Below are 20,746 nucleotides of genomic sequence, written 5' to 3'. Positions count from 1 at the left end.
TGTACAAAAAGTTCCAATTTTTTCTTTCTTTTTTTTTTTTTTTTTTGCCAGTCCTGGAGCTTGAACTCAGGACAGTTTTTGTTCAAGGCTCTGCCACTTTAGCCACTGTTCCACTTTGGCTTTTGTTATGTATGTGATACCAAGGAATCAAGCCCAGGGCTTCCTGCATGGTAGGCCAGCATTCTACTACTAAGCTATGCTCCCAGCCCCACAAGTTCCAATTTGAAAAAAAATTAAAATATGAAATCTTAAACTATCACAGTAAACATCACGTGAATTTACTCATAAAAGCATTTTTCATGAATAATTCATGAAGGCAATGAAGTGAATAATTTACTCATCCCTGAATGGAAATATTTTCCAACATAATACATATCATGTTATTTTCAATTTAAAGACTCTTTATGAAAACTTCTAAATACTGGATATATTGAAATCAACATAAGTGTTCATTGTAAGAAATTTGCTTTTCTACAAATAAATCCCATTCTTACACAGTTAACAAAATGAAATGAAGCTGTTTCAAAAGCAAGCCACATTTCTAAGAAATCAGAGTTTCTTAGAAAAGGAAAAAGTTAGAAGAATATCAAATATGAATATATTTAAAAAGACCTGCTACCCGTCGCCAATGGCTCATGCTAGTAATCCTAGCTACTCAGGAAGCTGAAGTCTAGAAGATCAAGTTTTGAAGCCAGGCTAGCAGAAAAGATCAAAAGATTACATGTCCAATTATCCAGCAAAATATGGTACTAAAGGTGTGACTTAATTGGTAAAGTACCAGCCATAATGAAGAAATAGTGTGAAAGGAAAAGGTTCTGAGTTTAAGCCCAGATACACACACACAGACACACACACATTCTCTTCTTCCGCCCCTCCCTCCCTTCACTTTTGGATTTTCGTTGATTAATTTGAGATAAAAATCACAAGGACCTGTCTGCCTGTGAATCTGGATTCTCTTGTGAGGGGTTAGAGTTAGAACAGGAATTGTTTTTTATATGGTAATGCATAGAGGTCCCTGATGGTGGTGCTATTTGGGGAGGCTCTGGAAACCTAGGGGCTAGCTGGAGGAAGTTGTCAGTGGGATTATATGAGTCTGGAGGGTGTACTTGACAATGGCATAACCCCCTGGTTGCCATGATGTGAACTGTTCTTACTCTGCCACACTATCCCTGCCATGATGGACTGGAATCTGGGAGACTGTGAGCTACAGCAAGCCTTCTCCCCTCTTTCTGTTAAGTTTTTTGTCAAGTATTTTGTCACAGTCTGACTAAAACAAAGCCTTCTCAGGTTATCCTGTCTCCATCTCCCTAGGCCTTCTTCTGGGGACCTCACACTGCAGATCTGTAGCTGTCTTAAAGGGCTGTCAGATTATAGCTGCCTCAGAAGTCAGCTACAGAGGCTGAATGTAAGGATGACTTGAATCACTTATCCTGGCCCACCAGTTTCTTTGAGTATGCTCTTCTTAAGTCTCTTGTAACACTGTCAAATCCATTAAGACTCTTTGACTGTGTTCTTCTTAAGATGAAAAGATGCATCAAAAAAGGATGTTCCTATTATTACTCTGCCGTGACAATTGAGTGGCAGATGAGTCTACAGACAGGCTTTGCTCATAGTGGTGCCTATCAGCAGAGAGAGAAAAAAGCAGCCCTCAGAGCCCAGCCCTTTGAAAGTTAACCACAGTCTTCAACCTTCCCTCACTGAATTGTGACTTGCTTCTTGGCGAATACAAAGAAAAGGCTCTCTTACCAGTGCCTTTGCATAATCAATAAGCCCAGTTGTTTGGGGAGTGCTCCTTGCTTACTTCATGTTGAATAATAGATACAAGGATTGTTAGGTTGCTCATGTACACAGTGGCTGTGGAAAAGCATCCTTTCATTTGTTCCCAGAAAATATTGGGCAGATTAAAAATCAATGTGGGTAGCCTCTGTACTCTAAGAAAAGTGCATCCACATTTTTTTTTTTTTTTGTGGGTCATGGGGCTTGAACTTGGCCTGGGCGCTGTCCCTAGACCTTCAGCTCAAGGCTACCACCCTACCCTTGAGCCAAGCCTTACTTCCTGTTGTTGTCTCGAGGTTCATTGGAGATAAGAGTCTTTAGTCCTTTTGTGCCCAGGCTGGCTTTGAACCTTGATCCTCAGATCTCAGCTTCCTGAGTAGCTAGGATTACTGCATAGCAGATGAATTCTTAACCAGCAGCATTTGATGTGCAGCACTGAGATCTGCAGCCTGTGCACGGACCACCAAAAGTAAGCTGAAATACTGAAGAGCTGCCCCTTAGACTTTCTAGTGGTACAGTGCATTTTCATAAGAGACCTATTCTATGTGTCATGGACATTGTGACACTGAGAGGGCTACAGAACTGACCCTTTATCACACACTTGAAGAATACTTGTTTTTGTATTGGAGTAGTTACTTTGTCTCTGTAGAAAGTTGAATTTCTTATGTATAAAGTATCTGGGTTGTAGAATTTAGTGATGTAGAAACACTCATAATTTCTTTCTCTTAGTGTAAATAGCATATAAAAGTCCAAAATGTTAACGGTATATTCTTTCTATTGCTTCTTGTTCCTACTTTCTTCATATTTGCTTAGAAATTTGGGAGAATTGCTTATTGACAACTTTTGTCAGCTAAAAATACTTAAGTCCACGCAGTAAAAGTATTTATACTTCAAACTAGTATTAAGGCTAGATAGAGATTAATCATGTATTTTTAACACTTAAATTTATTTAACTGATTCATTTAAAAGCCTAAAATTGTACATATTTATGAGTACCATGCATGCACCAGTTAATAATTTATTAATCTCAGACATAAACGTTACATATATTCAATTAATTTAAGTCTCTAGAGAACAGTGAATGCATATTTTTTTTATTTGAAGAACTGCCTTCCGTCATTGTAATGCAACTGCTTTTCCTTGTTTGTAGCCTTCAATCAGCTTCAGTGCTAATAAGTTTATTTTAAGAGAAACGGAATATCCTAGGAGTTGAGTGAAGCTTCTATTTGAGTGAAAAATTTTATGTCTGCTTCCTGAAATGGGACCCAACAACCACAAGACTAAAATTGTGTTCTGTAGGAATTGTTGGGTAGCTCTAAACAAAGGAGATGTTAATGAAATGAAAAAGTGAGTAGAAATGTAAATAATGTAAATACACTAGAAAAGAAGTAAGGGAAGTCTTGTAAACAAGGCTAAAAGACTAGTAATAGGAATAAATGGGAAAGAATGAGTAAATTAAAGTACAGACAGGTCTTATTTCAAGAGTAATTATAACCTTGGAATGCACATTTGGTCAAGGAAATAGACTCAGTGCTCCTTTTTTTCAGCTTTTTTAGCTATTTGTGACAAAAGTTCCTTTATTCTTGTGCTGCTTTCCTACCTGAGCCTTTTCTCTTTCATATAGTGCTTTAGTTTTCCTTCATTGCATTACGCTTTTTATTCTTGCCTTAGGTTTTCTTAGGAAATTAACAGGATCATTTATGTGGCTTCTGCAAATGTGGGCTGACTGCTGGCTGACTCTGCTAATGTGTGATTACCAAAGTATTCTAGCTTGAGCTTTCATGGACAAATACGTATTTTCACTAACTTTGAGAGCAAGATTTTAGGGTGTGAAGGGATTCATATGAAGAAAAGGAACTACCTATTCTTTCAAACATCAGTTAAGAGCAAAGCACTGCTGCTAGTTCTTTAAAAGACACAGAGTGGATGTGAGTAGTGTGAAGTGGCGGCATGAGGGTTGTTGCCTCAGGCTGAATGTTTGCCAGCAAAACCCTTTGTTATTTTGGTTCTGGAACTTACAGTTGTTGTTGTTTTTAAATAGTGATGAGAATGTACTGTACTAGGAGTGTTTGCAAGATGTTGTCAATTAACTTAAAAGTAAGAATCTGGAATTCCTATCAGTCACCATTTTCAGTAAAGTGCTGAAGTTCAAAACAAAAACAAGGCCAAATTCAACTAAGGAATGGTTGAGGGTGCCATGTAGAGGGGAGATATTTTGCTGCCCTGGTGAGGGGTGATATCCTCTTGTACTGCCATGCCAGATGGTCATTATGAAGTTTCCTTCCCTAGGATCTTCTCTGAAGGAAATTCTTCATATAGTCCATACTTCTGCCCTAAAGCTCATATGAGTCAGGACTGGCTCACTGGTTTTCTGATCTTTCAAAGGAAGTAAACAAGTTGTGTGTTCATCACTTGACTTCTTAGAAGACCTCCTTCAATTTCCAACTCTGCCATCATACCTGGATACCTTGGGCACAGTGCCAGCTCTCTCCTGCCCCCAATACCCTTGCTTCCTACTAGACTAGGGTGCCCTGGGAGTCCCCTGCTTGAAAGGAAATGGCATTCTGTGAGGCTGTCAGTGCACTTATGGTGAAGCAGGTAGATGGGCCTTCAAATCCCAGTTGTGTAAATGTGGCCATCGGAAAGTCATTTCATCTACACCTTGGTCATAAGTAATATCAATATGTCATAACAGCATTGTGCTGTTTTAAACATATCAATCAATAAATGCACCAGAAATATGCAGTGACTAGGAATAAAATAGTACAGACTGTTCCTTCCTTTGTGGGTTCCAGAGCACCTAGCACAGTGCCTTAGCCCATCTCTTATAGTTATTCCTTTGATATTTTTAACTGAATAACAGAAATAGAGATGCTAAGGTATGAATAGTTAAAGCAACAGCAAAAGAAGCCTTTGGTCATTATAGTCCTTTAAATTTAACAGTTGTACCTGAGTTACAGTGTATGAAATATCATATTAAATTATAATTCACTGTGAAATTTTCTTTTGTAAAATCTGACTAGATCAGAATGGCTATAAAGACATAAAAGGTTGAATGGAGTCTGTGTATGTGTGTTTTAAATAGATTATTCTAAAAAATAGTTGACATGTCCTTATTATAGAGGGCATGATGAAGGTAACTGAACTTAATTTAAAAAATTACTTTGATATATGTAATAAATTACTCTGAATTCATTAAAGGAAAGCCTGATATTTTATAGTAATTAAAAATGCTGTAATTATAACTCATAATATCTCTGATTTGTTGAACTACAAAAATGGGCTTAATCTTTTGTTGCCCCTAGGTTTCTCATACCTTTTTATCTGGTATATTGTATATATGTTTGTTTATTTGAAATAGGAAAGGGAAGGGGGGAAAACAAGATAAGGGATGGGGGTGGAGGGAGGGAAGTAGAGACAAAAACATGAGAAAGGGTATCAATGTATGTGAAGTAATGCACCTTCTATCTGGCAAATATAACTGTAATCCTTCTATTAATTACAATGAAAATGAACTTTAAAAAAATGGGCTTAACATTTCTAGAACACTCCAAACAACCGAATTTGGTGACCTGCCTTAGTGCTGAAGTTTCCTATTGCCCCATCATCGTCTTGTGGAAGAGAATGTATTGCCCCTTGATAGATGAGTTTTAACCTGGTTGGTGTGCAGCAGACACAGGTCCTGTCCTGGCCTGTGCTGTCCTGCATGCTTGCTTTCCCAGCATCATAATAAGAGCCAAGCCCTCAGCCCATAAGAACACTTTGTTCTTTCTTCATTGATGCTAGTGCCTTGAGTGGAAAAGAAAAGAATTAGAGTAGGGCCTCTAGCTTTCCCTGATTTTTTTTTGAAAAGAAAAGAAGGAAATGCTTTAAGCTTAATATAATACATTTAAAAGCCACAAGGAGAAGTTCTGTGTAAGTGGGCAACTTCCTTGCTTTATAAATTTTACATAGTGAACATTTTTTATACAAAAATTTACAATGTTATTGACTGCATGGAAGTCTAGGCACTGGTTGCTCAAGTCTGTAATCCTGTCCATTCAGGAGGCTGAGATCTGAGGATCACAGTTCAAAGCTGTGATCCTCAAAAGGCTATTAATGTCCAGTTAACCAGCAAAGAAGCTAGACTGGAAGCATGGCTCAAGTTTAGAATGCCAGTGTAGAAGGAAAAGCTGAGCGAGAGCCAGAGACTCTTGAGTTCAGAACTTGATACCATAATACACACACACACACACACACACACACACACACACACACACACACACACACGAATTTTAATGCATAGTATATTTATTACAAAGTATTGATGCATTAATATTAATAGCAGGAAGAAAACAGAATAGTTCCTAGCCAATAAACTGTCTCTTCCAAAGTATGTGATTGAGTGAAGGTTTTCTGCTAAGCAGATAAGAAATATCTCAAAGCCTTTTCATAGCAGATAATCCTATTTTGACTCATTATGTAAAAAAATGCCTTCGCTCAGAGCCTGGGTTTTTGCCAGCAGACTGCTTCCTAGCTCGCTGAAAGCACACTCTCAGGAGGCTGTGGGAGCATGACCTTCACAGCCTGTGACCTTGCCTGGCATCTCATTCTCTGCCTCGCCAGCAGGCTGCGCTGCACCAGCAAAATTGCTGAGCAGCTAGTTCTCGATCTGACCTTGCGCTCCTTTTTGGGATCTCTGTATATTCAGAAGAGGAGATAAAGGACTAAGATGCCCCGAGCAGCACTTGTCATTGCAAGGAATTGGGCTCAGCACCCATTTCCATGGCTTAACAAGACAGAGAGTTTAGGTATTGTTATCCTCAGAGTACAGCAGAGGAAACAGGCTCAGAGCACCAGAAGCAGTGAGTGGCAGCCAGGTTGTACTGTTTGGAAAGCTTAACTGTATTAAATACCCACGTCCACATGGCGGTATGGGGGCAGTGTAGAATAGATTTGAACACAGATGATACTAGCTTTGATACAGCTTTAGATATAAAGCTTTAACCTTTAGCCAAGAGACTCAAACCAAATTCTACAACTCTGAAAAATCTAAGGCAAAGTGAAAAACAAATTGCATTTTCAGATCATTAACTATTCATCATTTTTCCTTCTAAAATTAAGTGCAAAGAAGGTGAAGCTATATCACAAGCCATGTGTGTCAACTTCCATTGAACTTTGTAGTGTGAGTTTGCACTTTGCCCTACTTACATTGTGCAGCTTTTTGGTCATGTACTACAGGAATAATGTGACCATACACCTTGTTCTAGACCAAATACCATGTAGTGTGGCAGACAAGATGCATGGAGGAGTGGTAAAATGTAGCAGGCACATGTTGGAGAAGAGGAGAATATGTCTTAGTCACTGGGCTGGAGTCACCCAAAGGCTTAACCTGGGGCTTAGAGAAGTTTCCAGGTGCTCACACACCTGGCTGTGGCTGGAGGCCTCATTTCCTCTGAGGTTGCTGAAGAGCCCCTGTGACAGGCAGCTGTCTTCCTCTAGCCTGAGGGATCCCAAAGAGGGGAGCAGGGACTCCACTATGCCTTTTCTGTCTGGGGCCCTGAGATCACATCCATCGTTTCTGCCTCCTTTTAGGAATGAGCATCTAGGCAGTAGCCAAGAAATTCCCCTCTCTCCCACCACCACTCTCTTTGCCTGTCCCCATGCTCCCAAATTTGGTTCCTTTGCACAACTTGCTCCATGCTGGCCTCAGACAGGGTTATTGTTACAGCACCAGTGGTAAGGAGGGGAGGCAGTTAACCCTTTCCTTTCCTCCCCACTCACCAGGAGCCCTTCCTTACCAACCTTTCCTTCCATCCTAGGTGATCAATTGTTCAGAACCCATCTGTGAGCTGTGAGATTTACCCTAGCTTCTAATAGCAATGGTCTTACCAGGTCATTTTCTATTCTGAGTTGCCACCTATTAATGTAGTATTCGTACTTATATCTCCAGAGCCTTTTATAGTGCCTGAAAAGTCCTGGATGTGGGAAAATTGTTTATGGTGTTTTGTTTGTTTGTTTTCACTATTGTTTCCATGCCAGTCCTGGGGCTTGAACTCAAGTTCTGAATGGCAGAGATTTTGTGCTCAAGGCTAACAGCGTACCACTTAAGCCACAGCTCTACTTCCAGCTTTTTGGTGGTTAACTGGAGATGAGTCTCCCAAACTTTATTACCCATGCTGTTTTTGAGACATGATTCTCAGATCTCAGCCTTCCTAGTAGGCAGGATTACAGGCATGAACCTTCAACACCCAGCTTATGTTTTGAAATGTTCAAGCATCTAAGAACCTTGTCATTTATTGCAATTAGGGCCTTTTCTTCTCTTCAGCCTTGGAGAAAAGAGAATGACATCTTCAACCCTTTCCTATTTTATCTTTGTATAAGCAGAAGTCTAGAAACCCTTTCACAGATGATGTTTTTGCTTCAGGGAGCAAAGGGTTGAGCAAGGCTATTGCAGATTCTGTTGAGTGCTTCTGTGACAAACATTCCTGCTCAGAAAGTGCCAGAAGTGGAAAACACAGCTGGTCACCCATTCCTTGGCATGCAGGAAGTCATAGCCTGGACATTTGGTCTCTGCTGTCTATTGGCCAGAGATTGCCCATGGGACTTTGAGCCTGATTTCCACACCAAGTCTTCTCTAGTCTTTGCCCCTCCCCCTCAGAGCTCTGTTCCCTCTGGGAAATAGGAGGTGGGCTGTGCCTCTTTTGTGTCAAAACTGTCCTCTTGCAGACCATCTGGCATCTGGCTTACCTCTTCTCATTCCAGGTCCATTCCCACCCGAGTGCCTGGTCAGGTGCTATTCTCCCCTTCACATTGCCCTGTTAGCCTAGGATCTGGACTCTGCCTCACTTCTAACCCATGCAGCAACCACAGGACAATCCTGCCCACTCCCCCAGCCTGACCAGCCCTCAGCCCTAGCCCTCCAGTGCCTACCCATCTTTGTATCAGAACAGACAAAAGATCTCCTCCCATTTGAAGTCATTTAGTGACACCTGTGACCGCATGGAGGTAGCCCTTTTGAGGAACCATTGAAATAAGTAGAGAGGCCACTGTGGTGGGGTGGGGTCAGAAAGTGGGAAATTATTAAGTGGGTAAAGGAGTTCTTCAGAAGAGCGGGTATCACCTGAGAGATGGTAGAGGACAAAGGTCAGTTGATGGTGTTCAGATATGGAATCGAGGTCTTGCTAACCAGACTCAGTGTAAAATCAGATTTTACAGGAAACGGCACTGTTGGGCATCCGTAAGGATTGGCAAAGCAGTTTGCCCAAGCAGCGATACTTTGTTGGGGCGGAAATCAGCTTGTCACTTACTTTGTATAGCATTTTCTACAAAGAGAAGAAAAAGAAAATTAATGACCTACAGAAGCTGTCTCTAAAATGGATATATCCAAAAAAAGGTCAAAGAATTTTCCTATGGAAGGAAATGCATTCATGTTCTGGCCCCAGTGATTTCACGGTGTAGTTTTATAAATCAGAATTTAGGCTGGTGAAGTAACTTGTCTACCAGCCAGAACCTAACACTGTAGCCAGCATGATTTCCCACTCGGAATTGAAATCCACCACACTTTGTCATCCAGAATAGAAATGTTTAAATAGCACCATTGCTATGCGCTACATTTCACAGTTCACAGTATAATGGTGCCTACTGAAAAGACTGACAGCCCTTCTCTGTCTAATCCAGATTTAGGTCGGTCTCGAGAGCTCCAATATGTGTACGTGGACAACAATATTCACCTGAAAGGCCTGCCCTCCTATTTGTATAATAAAGTCATCGGGTGCAATGGGTAAGATCCATGTCTCACTTGGCATTCAAAATCAGATGAACTGCTTTTGCTCATTCTATTCAGTTTTGTCTTTGACCTGAATAATATGATAATCCAAACATCTGACTGGACCAAGACTATTAGGCAAGCAGCTTAGAATATAGTGTGTTGAACTGTGGTTCCATCAGTGAATTGTTTATTGCAGTCAAAAGAATCTATACATACTTGGTTTGGCTATGGATATAAAAAGCTGTATTTAGATTTTATCTCCATGGCTCTCATGTGATGTAAGTGTGCTCTCTACCACTTGAACCATATCCCAGCCCTTTTTGCTTTAGCTGCTTTTGAATAAGTAGGGTCTTGAGTATATCCTGTTGTGTATACTTCTTCAGCATACTTTGCATACAGCTGGGATGACAGATACAGACCACTAAACAAGCTATTGGTGGAACTGAGGTCTTGTTCTCTTTTTTGCCTTATCTGACTTTGGAGCAACTGGGATTATAGGTGTGAGTTACCATGCCTGACAAAATAGCCTTAATTTTACCTAACGTCCTGACACTAGGTTTTGAAACCCAGACCCAGAGTCCAGAGTTCCACATTTGGTGTAGCCACTCATCCCCATAGGTCTAGTAAAGAGACACAGTGAGATTTATTTCCATGATATCCATGGGAAGATAGCACTTCAGGAGATCATCCGCTATCGTCAGGAGTAAGACATTGGCTTCAGGTCAAATACAAAGAATTAGGGGCAAAGGGAGACAAAGGTATGCCTAGTTAAGACAGGCTCAAGTCACCGTTAACTCAGTCTTCATCCCTTGAGAAGTTACTATTACTTCCATTCGAGGGGAGGAGCATTTTTGCCTTTCACCACATGTTAAGGAGATGGCATTGCCTGTCTGAGGGGCGGTTTGCCTTTTGTCTCACGATGCTGTTTATGAATTCTATCTTTCCTGGAGCCCAAGGTGACTGTAAAATGACTGCAGCAGAGAATGGCTCAGATCAAAGGGCAGAGATGCAAAGGAGGGGCACTGAGTGTCAGTGAATTGACAAGGAAAAAGCATCCTCTGAGTTGCCTCTTAAATTTGTTGAGCTATGACTGACTTAAAATTGTACATATTTTAGGCTATGACATGATGATTTTCTATACATGTACCATAGAAATAGTGTTTCCACCGCAGCAGAGAAGTCAGCATTGCCAAAAGTTTTTCTTCCTCTGAATTTCATCCCGTGACAGTTTTACTCCTTACAACCCTTATGTACAGACTTCATCAATTGGAAATATTTAAAATTTAGCATTCAACATAGTCCTTCAATACAACCCATGGTTCTAGCAACTACATCGACATTTCCATTTATGAGAACTGACAGTCTTGTTTTCAGAACAGCAAGAATCTTTCCTTCTCAGTCAGTGTTGAGAAAGGCGCCTTCCACCTCTCCCGTAGAATCCAAAGTGTTTCCAGAACCACTTAAAGGAACACCTTTAACCTCTCCACCAGCAGGCTTGACTCGTCAGGTCTTATCTCCCAAATCCTGCGTAACAGGCTCCCACACTCACACACCGCACAGGTAGTTCTGGGAAGAAAGAGGAGGACGAAAAGAGTAGCAGAGGACAGCCAGCTCCCATTGGCTGCCCTCATGGGATGCCATGGGCCCTGATGGCTCCAGAGAGAGCAAGTAGGCACTATGCCCTTCTCCTAGGAAGTGAATCCACTTGTTAGCTTGGGGAAGCCCAAGGGAGTTCAGAGCCTGCCTGAAGATGGCTGGTGAAAGGTTGATCCAGGAAGCTTCTGCAGTGCTTTTGGAAGAGAGGTATAGAATGTGCCCTGTTTTTAGCTCTTTTTCCCACAGCTGATTTCATTGTAGCTGTGATACAACACGGCCATTAACCCTAGCAAGTTCTTGAGAGACTTTTATTACAGCCTAATTCTCCCAGTGGCGAAATGGCCTGGGTGATGGTGATTCTTGGCAGAAGATTAAATACCATCAACTAGGTGATCAAACTTAGAACCATGGCGACAGTTTCATTGTACAGATTGACCAGAGTGTAAAATGATTGATAATGATAGGATCATGCTATAGGGAAATGGCTTTTTTTTTTTTTTTTTTTGGAGACAAGGGCCTGTTGTGGCCTCAAACTCATGAACTTCCTACCCAGCCTCCTGAGTGATAGGATTATAGATGAGTATACCAAAACATCGCTGAAAAATGGATACTTTACTACAGCCTTTTTAAGAAGATCTCTAGTTTTTAATGCCAAAATCCCCACTTGAGGAATTTTAACTTAATAATGCAAGACATCTATACATAAGAATACACATTACATTTATCGTGATAGTGTGTAGCAGGAAAGAAAACTTTCTCCTAAAAAAGATAAATGTAGCAAATAGATTAATAAGTAAATTATGATTTCTGCACATTCTGGAATATTATGAGACTAGTCAAACGACTTGTTTAAATCTTCTTAATTGACCTGAAAGATTACACAAACAAAAGCACAATGAAACTGGAGCTTCTCTGGCAAACCCAAGGCCCTGAGTTTAAATCCCGTTTCTGTCCCCCCAAAGTACATTAAAGTATTTTGTAACCCCATCTGACTAAAAGAATAGATTGAAGGAGAAAACTTTTATTCTTTTCTCCTTACAATTTAAATGTACAATATTAGATTGTTTTGAATTAACCTTCTAAAAACTCAATCCTGGCTAAAAAGACCAGAGCTCTTTTGTTCCAATCAGCAAAAACTGCTCTGTGTGAGAAAAATATGGTTGAGTGGACTGAAGCCAGCCCATCCCATGTTTCCTGCTTCTGAAACTTAGTGACATTTCTGTTTGAAACAGGCACCTCTTTCCCTGCAGGCATCAGTAGTTTGAGAGCGTGAATTCTCTGGGTTTTGTTCACATGGCTGTTCCACACTGTCTTCCTACCATGCAACAGCTCCCACATTCCTGTTTCCATGTCAGTACGCCTTATCACCTCTTTGCTACTAGTCTCTTCCCTGCTCACCATTCTGGGGCCACATGTTTTGTAAGAACCATCTGACCGTTGTCCCAGCGAATTACAGCGCTCTCAATGTTGGATTCTGCTAGCATTCTTGGGATCCTCCTCCCCCACTTTCCAAACCAGATCTCTCCCTCCATCCCTCCTGAAACCACAAACCCTAATCTCCCATCCTGGCTGCTGTCCCCACCCTGTTCCTCCCCTTATACCCATACACAAATCCCACCAGAGCCAAGATCAAGGCATTCTCCCCTAGCCTTCTGGACACTGCTCATTCCTTCTCCGCCCACATCAGAGCACTTGTATTGTAACTCCTCTCCCAAGAGAAGGGGGTCATTTCATTTTTCCCCTTTGGGAGGACAGGGAAACACTGGGGATTAAGCTCAGGACATGAGCTTGCTGGGCTGGTGCTTTAACACTTGAGCCACGCTTACAGCCCTGTTATGTATTGGTTATTTTGGAGTCTTGACTTATGCCTGGGGTGACCTGGACTTCAGTTGTCCTGTTTGTGTTCCTCTGTCTCTGGGGATGACAGGTATGTGACAATGGGCTTCATTTATTTATTTATTTATTTATTTATTTATTGCCAGTTCTGGGCTTGAGCTCAGGGCCTGAGCACTGTCCTTGGACTTTCTCAAGGCTAGAGCTCTACCACTTGAGCCTCAGCACCACTTCTGGCTTTTTCTATATATGTGGTACCAAGGAATTGAACCCCGGTCTTCGTGCATGCTAGGCAAGCACTCTACCACTAGGCCAAACTCCCGGCCCTGGGCTTCATTTATATCCTAAGGTTTTGGTTTTCCTGACAGTAATGAGATTGAACCCAAGGTTTTGAAGTTACTAGTCTGGTATCATTCCCACTTAGCTATACCTCTAAGCCCTTCATTTAGGACAGGGGAGGGAATAGTACTGGGACATGAACTGAAGTCCTGACAGTCTTAGCTTTCCTTGCTAATATCTGGCACTGTACCACTTGTGCTATGCCTCTAGACTAGCTTTTTGCTGGTTAGTTGGAGATGGAGTCTCATGGTTTGTTTTCTGCCAGTGCTAGCCTTAAATGTTGATCTAGATCTCAGCCTTCTGAGCAGCTAGGATCACAGGTGTGAGCCACCAACTCTTGGCATCATTTGCTCTTTGAATCTCAGTGCTCTGGAGCTATGTTCTGATAGAGAGAAGGAAAGAACAGGTGAAAGAACGTTTAACAATTGACTGAATCCAGGGTTTCTGCCTTCCAGGCCTGTGCCTGATGTATCGTTGCTGGTTTTGCTCGGGGTTGGAGATAACTATTTTAGATTGTGTTCACAGAACCAAGTTTACTGGCTGGTTGGCCATCCAAGAAAAATGTCAGAACTTTTTGAGGGGAGGTAGAATGAGACCAGACTCGTAAGGCTTGGTGACCTGGCAGCCGAAGGAACAAGGACATCTCTGCCTTCCGGTTATGGGTGGCTGTAGGCAGTGAGCCAACTTTGGCCACAAATCTTTTCCTTTACTAAAGTTATTGTCCGCTCTTTGAAATATATGTGGGTTTTGTTTTTCCTGCACAAAACCCTCTGTTACATTTTTCATTTAAATGTGAAAGATTCCCTCAGCCTAGATTGGGAAAGGATAGGAAAGAGAGGTCTGGGAGACAATCACAGCTCCTTTGGCGTGGTCCCTGTTGGAAGTGCCATGACTTAGCTGCGTTCTAACTGACAAATGTGCATTTGTGAGGCAGGATGCAGACCGGAGCCCAGGACAACACGTGACCACACTGAAGAGCACCTGGCAGTTGAGCATTCCCACCTTCCCAGATGCGGGTGCTGTCCCATCTTTCCCCTGGTCCTCACAGCGCTGGGTGTGTCTCTCCACAGCTGTGGTGCCCCCATCCAAGTGTTCGAGACGAAGCTACTCTCCTTCTCCTCGGGGCAGCTGTCCGTCTTCCTCCCAGCCGAGGTGAAGGCCATAGGGATAGAGAAAGACCACGTTCTGCCCCTGCAGGAGCTGGCCATGCGGAGTCTGTATCACACCTACCACATGTTTCTGAAAGGTACATGGGCTTCTCTTCATTCTCTCAGAGAACAGTCAAGTGTGTTTTATGCTGTCTGGCGTGGCTGGCATCTTGTAAGACATTTTTATCTAGGTAAAAGATTCATGACACAAGATTTACCACTTTACGTAAGTGTAGAGTTTGGTGGGGTTACGTGTATTCATTCACAAGGAATCAGATGCAATAGCGTTGCTTTCCTCTACTTCTTTCTTCTTCCTGCCTGGTTTTTTTTTGTCTTTAAGTAGTTGTACAAAAGAGATATCACTCAACAAAGAAGTTTATGAATTCAGTGTGCCTCGATCAGTGCCATCCCTTTCATCGTTCTTCCCCACCCCTCCCAACCTGCCCCTTGCATAAGTTTTTTTTTTTTGGAGGATATGCATTGAATTTTATGAGGCTGCCATTTGCTCAAGAGACCCTTGTGCCTCTGCTTTGCATAAGCTGGGCCTACAGCCATAAAGCCCAGTGCTTGACTGGACCTTTAGAAGATTTTTCATCTTTTTCAACACTGGTACCTTTGCTCCTCTCCCCTAGACAAAGGATACATTCTTTGCCTTCTTTAAATACAGTTATCAGTGTTAAAAGCATGCTTTAGTGAAGGAAACGAGTGTGTAGAATCTGTACACTTGCTACATTGAAGTGACATCTGACCATAGGATCTTATCCTTAGCATATACTTGAACATCTGTCTCTTCAACAGAGCAGAATTGTTCCTTGCTGTCTCCTCACATCGGAGAAATATAGGACCTTTGGCAATATTGCCCCAATGTGCCAAGTTGTGTTTTGGAAAGAATTTCCAAGCACATGGGTTTACAGTGTTATGGGGTGTATAACTGAAATACCCCAAGAAAGCACTAGGCAGGGCTACAGGCAGCTCAATATAGATTCTGTGCTTAGTGTATGGAGGCCTTGGAATCAATCCCAGAACCAAATGTAGGGAAGTACAAGGCAGTATTATTAAGGCAGAATTTCTTCTTAATAAAAAATACAACCAGGCACAGTGGCTCACGCCTGTAATTTTAGCTGCTTAAGTGGCTGAGATCTGAGGATTTCAGTTCAAAGCCAGCCCAGGCACTAAAAAGTCCACGAGACTCTTATCCCCAATTAACCACTAGAAAATAGGAAATGGTGTTGTGGCTCCAGGGGTAGGGCTGTAGCCTTGAGCTGAAGAGCTCAGGGACAATGCCCAGGCCCAGAGTTCAAGCGCCATGACTGACCAAAATAAATAACTAAATAAATGTCAAGTGAAGCTGCTAAATGTTTTGTCTTTGTGTATACATATATATATGTATATCCGCATATATCATTTAAGTCTAGAAAATGTATCCTTATCCTTCCAGCAATGTCTAGCATAAAGTTGTTCTGAAACAGTAAGCAAAGAATTTCAAGTGCGACATAGGAATGGAGGGACAAAGGATGAACCAGTGCAGCCGTGATACTCACTGACACTATGGAAAATGAACTCTGCAACTTGTGCATAGGGATGAGCGGGAAAAACTGGGGGAGAGCCAGGGAAAAAGAGGTGGCAGGTGATTGACCAACCTGGACAGGTATAACTGGTCACAGAGATGATGGGCATTTCCTTCCCAGTGAAGATTTTTGGCTTTCAACTTGACCTCAGTGTGGCCATATCTGCCTCTGCAGAGTGCTTACCAAAATAGCCTCCGAGTGGGTCTGCCTCAGTTCACATGGGTTTGGGGGCATTTTACTTCTCACCACATCCCTTAGACCAAGAATACTCTGATGCTCAGGAGAGAAGCAGAAAGGTTTAGATCCATTATGTTCCATTGTCTTTGGCTGCCACATTTCATTTCTTTTGATATGTGTGTGTATACACACATATATATGTATATGCATGTGTGTAGACTAAAGTGTGTGTACACACACACACACACACACACACACTAGCTGTGGTTGATGCTTGACTCACAGGTAGTTTAATGGAAGTTAGTGATAGGCTGTGGACCCATTCTCTCAGTTCTCTGCCTCTTACAAAGGCTGGCAAAACCCCGTCTGGATAAAGTGATGCCTTTTTGATCCTTGTTCTTAAAGACTATTTGATCTTATTCTTTACTTGACTGTACCTCAGGACAGCTTCTGGTTTCCCTTCAAAAAGTAGATTGTCACTTTCTTTTTGTATGAAAACTTAAAAAAAAAAACCCTTTTATTTCTTAATAATGTTAGAGTTTTATTGAATGTCTATCAGATAACAGAATTTTCAACACAAAGCACTTTTAACTAAATAGTTTTGCAAAGGTTCGAATAAACTTCCTTGGTAACAAAGAAAGGATGTGAAGAAAGTCTGGTTTGAGAGCTCTGATTTTTTTTCCCCTCAGTCATGCATGTGTGATTTTTCTCTTGTGTTCCAGATTTGAACTTCTTGTCTCCGATCTCCTTACCCAGAAGTCTCCTGGAGCTGCTTCACTGCCCCCTGGGGCACTGCCACCGGTGTAGTGAGCCCATGTTTACCATCGTCTACCCCAAGCTCTTTCCCCTGAGAGAGACGCCGATGGCAGGGCTGCACCAGGGGTAATCAGGCCTAAGTGGGCACCAGGGTTTACTCCTGGGCGAGGGGGTGCAGCCTGGGGAGAAAGAAGGCTGAGCCTGCAAAGCTTTCAAGAAGCGTAAGATGCTTCCTGAGATGCAGCTAAATAAAACAAGTGCACATTTCAGCCTGAGAAGAACGCTAGACTCCCTTTATTGGTCATCCACAAAACCAGCTTGAATGGATACTTCAGAGTAGCTCGTTCTTTGTGGGGATGTTTTCCTGCCGTGCCCCTGTTCACAATAGTCTCGGCAGCTAGGATGCAAGAAAAATAGTCCTTGTATAATGGGCCACGCCCAGCTCTTCTGTGTAGCTGCTAACTGGAAGTGTGTGAGCAAACCCTGGGCGCACACGTGCGTGTGGCATGCTCATGCCACCCTGTTTCCTGGCATCGGGCCTGACTATTAGACCTGGGAAACATCCCCTGGGTGAAAAGATCCCATGGGCATGCACTATCCTGGTTTGTCTAAGTGGGAAAAATTTTGAGCTTTGAAGAAAACGCAATTTAATATTTCACTTACCTTTTAAATATGGTATTTGGGGTGAGTCAGTTTTCCAGGTAACAGAGTTCTGTGAATCTGGTCAATGTTTACAAGTCCTTCCATTATGATCCATTTTGTTTAGTTGGTTGGAGTTTTTTTGAGGAGTTTTGGTTGTGTGTGTGTGTCCGTCTGTCCGTCTCCCTATATAGCCCATGCCAGCCTCCGACTCTTGAGCCTTTGCCTGTGTCTGAGTACTGGGATTACAGATATTTGCTACCCTGCCTATGCTGATTGGGATCATTTGGGAAAAATTTCCAGACTTTTCTTCTTTACACTTTTTTTCATTTATCTTCCTTTTTTCCTTCCTTCCTTTCTCTCTTCTTCCCTACTTGCTTCCTTCTCTCCTTTCCTTTTGTTTTCCCCGTGCTAGAGATGGAACCCAGAGCCTCGTGAACAACTCACAGAGCCCCACCCCTTTTCCTCATCCCTTAATCCCTGCACGGTAGTCAGTGCATTCGGGGCATGGACTTTGCTCATAGGCCTGACCTTTCTTCTGCGAGAGCTTGGACAGGTGCTGAGCTCTGAGTTTCAAAATGGGGACAGGATCACCTGCACGTCATTATGACAATGAACAGATAAAGAAAGCAAACACCTAATGCATAATAGATGTTCACCAAGTGGATTACCTATTCCTTCTCTGTACCTACTTCTACAAAGTGTGTTTATCCTTTTCTTGCTCTAGTTAATCCTATTTGGTACAGTTTCAGTTCCTGTTTCCTACAGACAGGGGACATCTTCTGAACCTTGGTCCTTGCCCTGAGCAAAACAAACCAACCCCGGACCTCAACTCAAAATGTTTGTCCTGCTGTACAAATCACTTCTCAAGCCAAATGTTTAGGATTTTCCCTGCACACCAAACAAGCAATGGCTCCCTCGGTGGTAGACTGCTTCAGGCTTCCAACCCAGTTAGTTCTGACACTGTCTGTCTGCGGGTGGCACAGGTGTGACCCTGACTTCCCCCTGGGGAGGCCTGGGATTGCTGAGCATCTCTGAGCTTTATCCCTCCATTAACAGAAAGAGGATAAGTGATGTCTCCTCAGCCTCTTGAGGGTTCACAGCCATCATCTGTGTGATAGGACCTGGGCAGTGGATGAAATACCAAGGAAATGCTTAGCATTCTCACCTACCTTTATACCTTACCAATAATTTCTTCCTGATTTTTATTGTATTTGTAGCAAATGAGCTTCATACTTGCAAGATTATTCATAAATCATCTTAAGTAATTCATTAAACTGTAAATTCCTCATACGATAATAATTATACTTTGCTATAGAAGACATTTTCCTTACTGCAGATATGAAAATGAGAACAAAACAGTACAGTCAGATTGCTCAGTAGCCAAATTCTAAATTATAAAATTGCTGTTTTAAAAAAATGAACTTCTATTTTCTTTTTGCAGTAGCAAGGTTTGAACTCGGGGCTTCTTACTTTATTTTTTCAAAGAGAGTCTCACATTGTTGCTTGGAACTACAATCCTACCTACCCACGCTCCACTCCCCAGTATCTGGAATTGTAGTCATGAGCCACTGTACCAGCTTAAACTAGGGCTTACATAAAGTAGAACCTTCCAATGACGTCATTTTTGTTACCTTTATAGAAATGTGGGCACCTTAATTAGCACTTACATTTCCCCCTTAAGTCTAGAAATTCAGTATGAATAAGTTTGGATTATTTCAGAACAATACAATAGTACTAATGTAGTAAGACAAGTCGAGTCTGTTTAGCATCCAGGACTTGGGCAAAGTGCATTCGTTGAACAAGACCTAATGGCTTTTGGATAAGGCAGAGACATGGATGTGTAGCTGGGCTTCTCACATATAGTATCATTCCACCCAGCAGACTCCTATATTGGCAGGAATACTGTGTTCAAAGCAGAGACATCAGCTAGCTATGACCATCTTTAAAGTACTTCTTTTATAACTGAAACCCAAATACTTGAATTTTCAGGCTGAACATAAAATCAGAATTTTCCATATCATCAGCTCTTAAAAAGTCTTGATCATATTTTGGACTTTCTCTAATATATTCAGCTTAGTTCCCATTGCTTGTCATAAAATAATATATGATATCAGCTAGTATGTAAATTCATGTGGACATCTGGTATTATTTTTAAAGGGAACATATTGAATATTCTTCTGAAATACCAAGTTCCGTGGAAGTGTTAACTTTTGTCCTAAATTTAATGCAGAATGAAGGAAAATGTTATAGTACTTTGCATTATTTTTCAAACCTTCAGCTGCATGTAGCAGAGAAAAATGGCTAGTAAGTTCATGACTTGTATCCTATACACATAGCAAATATTCATTCTGAAAGCTTTATTATTTTTTTCATTAAAATAAAGAGCTTCAGATGGGCACAACCAATTTGCTGAGTGCTCTCTTATGACCAAAATCAAGAAGGAGAGGAGCCTACTTATTGGTCTGTGAGAAACTTAAATTATAACCCTATGCACTCAACGAGAATGCACTTTTACAAACATTTTTATGAAATATTTAGAGGGATTTGAAAAAAATATTTTGCCTAAGATTTTATACAGATGTAAAAAAAAAAGTGGGGAGGAAAGATTGTTTAGCAAAATATTTCTGATTACTTGAAAACCTGTCACAATGGGTTCCACAAAAGAATGTGTGATCTGACCTGGTTTTTGTCAGGGGTGTCAACATTGATGTGTATACCTATACATAACACATATTTAAACAGCTCTATATATGTAAGGAAAAACACTTGAAAGAGTCCATACACCAAAGTAACAATGGTTTCCTTTGCGACGTCGTGAACTTCTGCAACAAGCTGGCATTGACTTAGAGATCAGAACTATTTTTAATCATCACCGAAGTAGGCCAGTGGTTTCATGTAAGAATTTCTTTCAAGTTACTTGTGAATGGCTGACAAAAAGTCACGCTCTCCTTTGGTTAATGCATCTGGTCAGCCAGCAAACATGGCGTTTGTCCCCAGCCTGTGATGAGGCAGCAGCTGTGGTGATGTTAGCATGGCCATCCACACACATCTTTCAGACCCGGGGTGACATAGCTTGGTTCTAGCTTCCAGGCCTGCATGCTGACTCAGGAGCTCCAGATGTTGAGTTCTGCACCGTGCTTAGAGACTTTAGAGAGCGTGCA

The 20,746-nt window shown here is 41.7% G+C and overlaps 1 protein-coding gene across 2 annotated transcripts in view; it reads left to right on the top strand.

Annotated features, from left to right (window-relative positions):
- Lrrc28 (leucine rich repeat containing 28) overlaps nucleotides 1–20,746 on the top strand; it is a 53,591-nt gene that overhangs the window by 28,851 nt on the left and 3,994 nt on the right. For both annotated transcript variants that reach the window (XM_090321376.1, XM_090321375.1), the window contains 3 exons: nucleotides 9,436–9,538; nucleotides 14,365–14,540; nucleotides 16,910–17,069. In XM_090321376.1, coding sequence (XP_090177502.1) covers nucleotides 9,436–9,538; nucleotides 14,365–14,540; nucleotides 16,910–17,069 — 439 coding nt within the window. The remainder of the gene's footprint in view (nucleotides 1–9,435; nucleotides 9,539–14,364; nucleotides 14,541–16,909; nucleotides 17,070–20,746) is intronic.

The sequence above is a fragment of the Megascapheus bottae genome, chromosome 30 (assembly GCF_031878675.1).
Source record: "Megascapheus bottae isolate mThoBot1 chromosome 30, mThoBot2.hap1, whole genome shotgun sequence".
NCBI classification, from domain to species: Eukaryota; Metazoa; Chordata; class Mammalia; order Rodentia; family Geomyidae; genus Megascapheus; species Megascapheus bottae.
The sequence above is the reverse complement of the archived record's forward strand: the minus strand, read 5'-3'. Positions and strand labels throughout refer to the sequence as shown.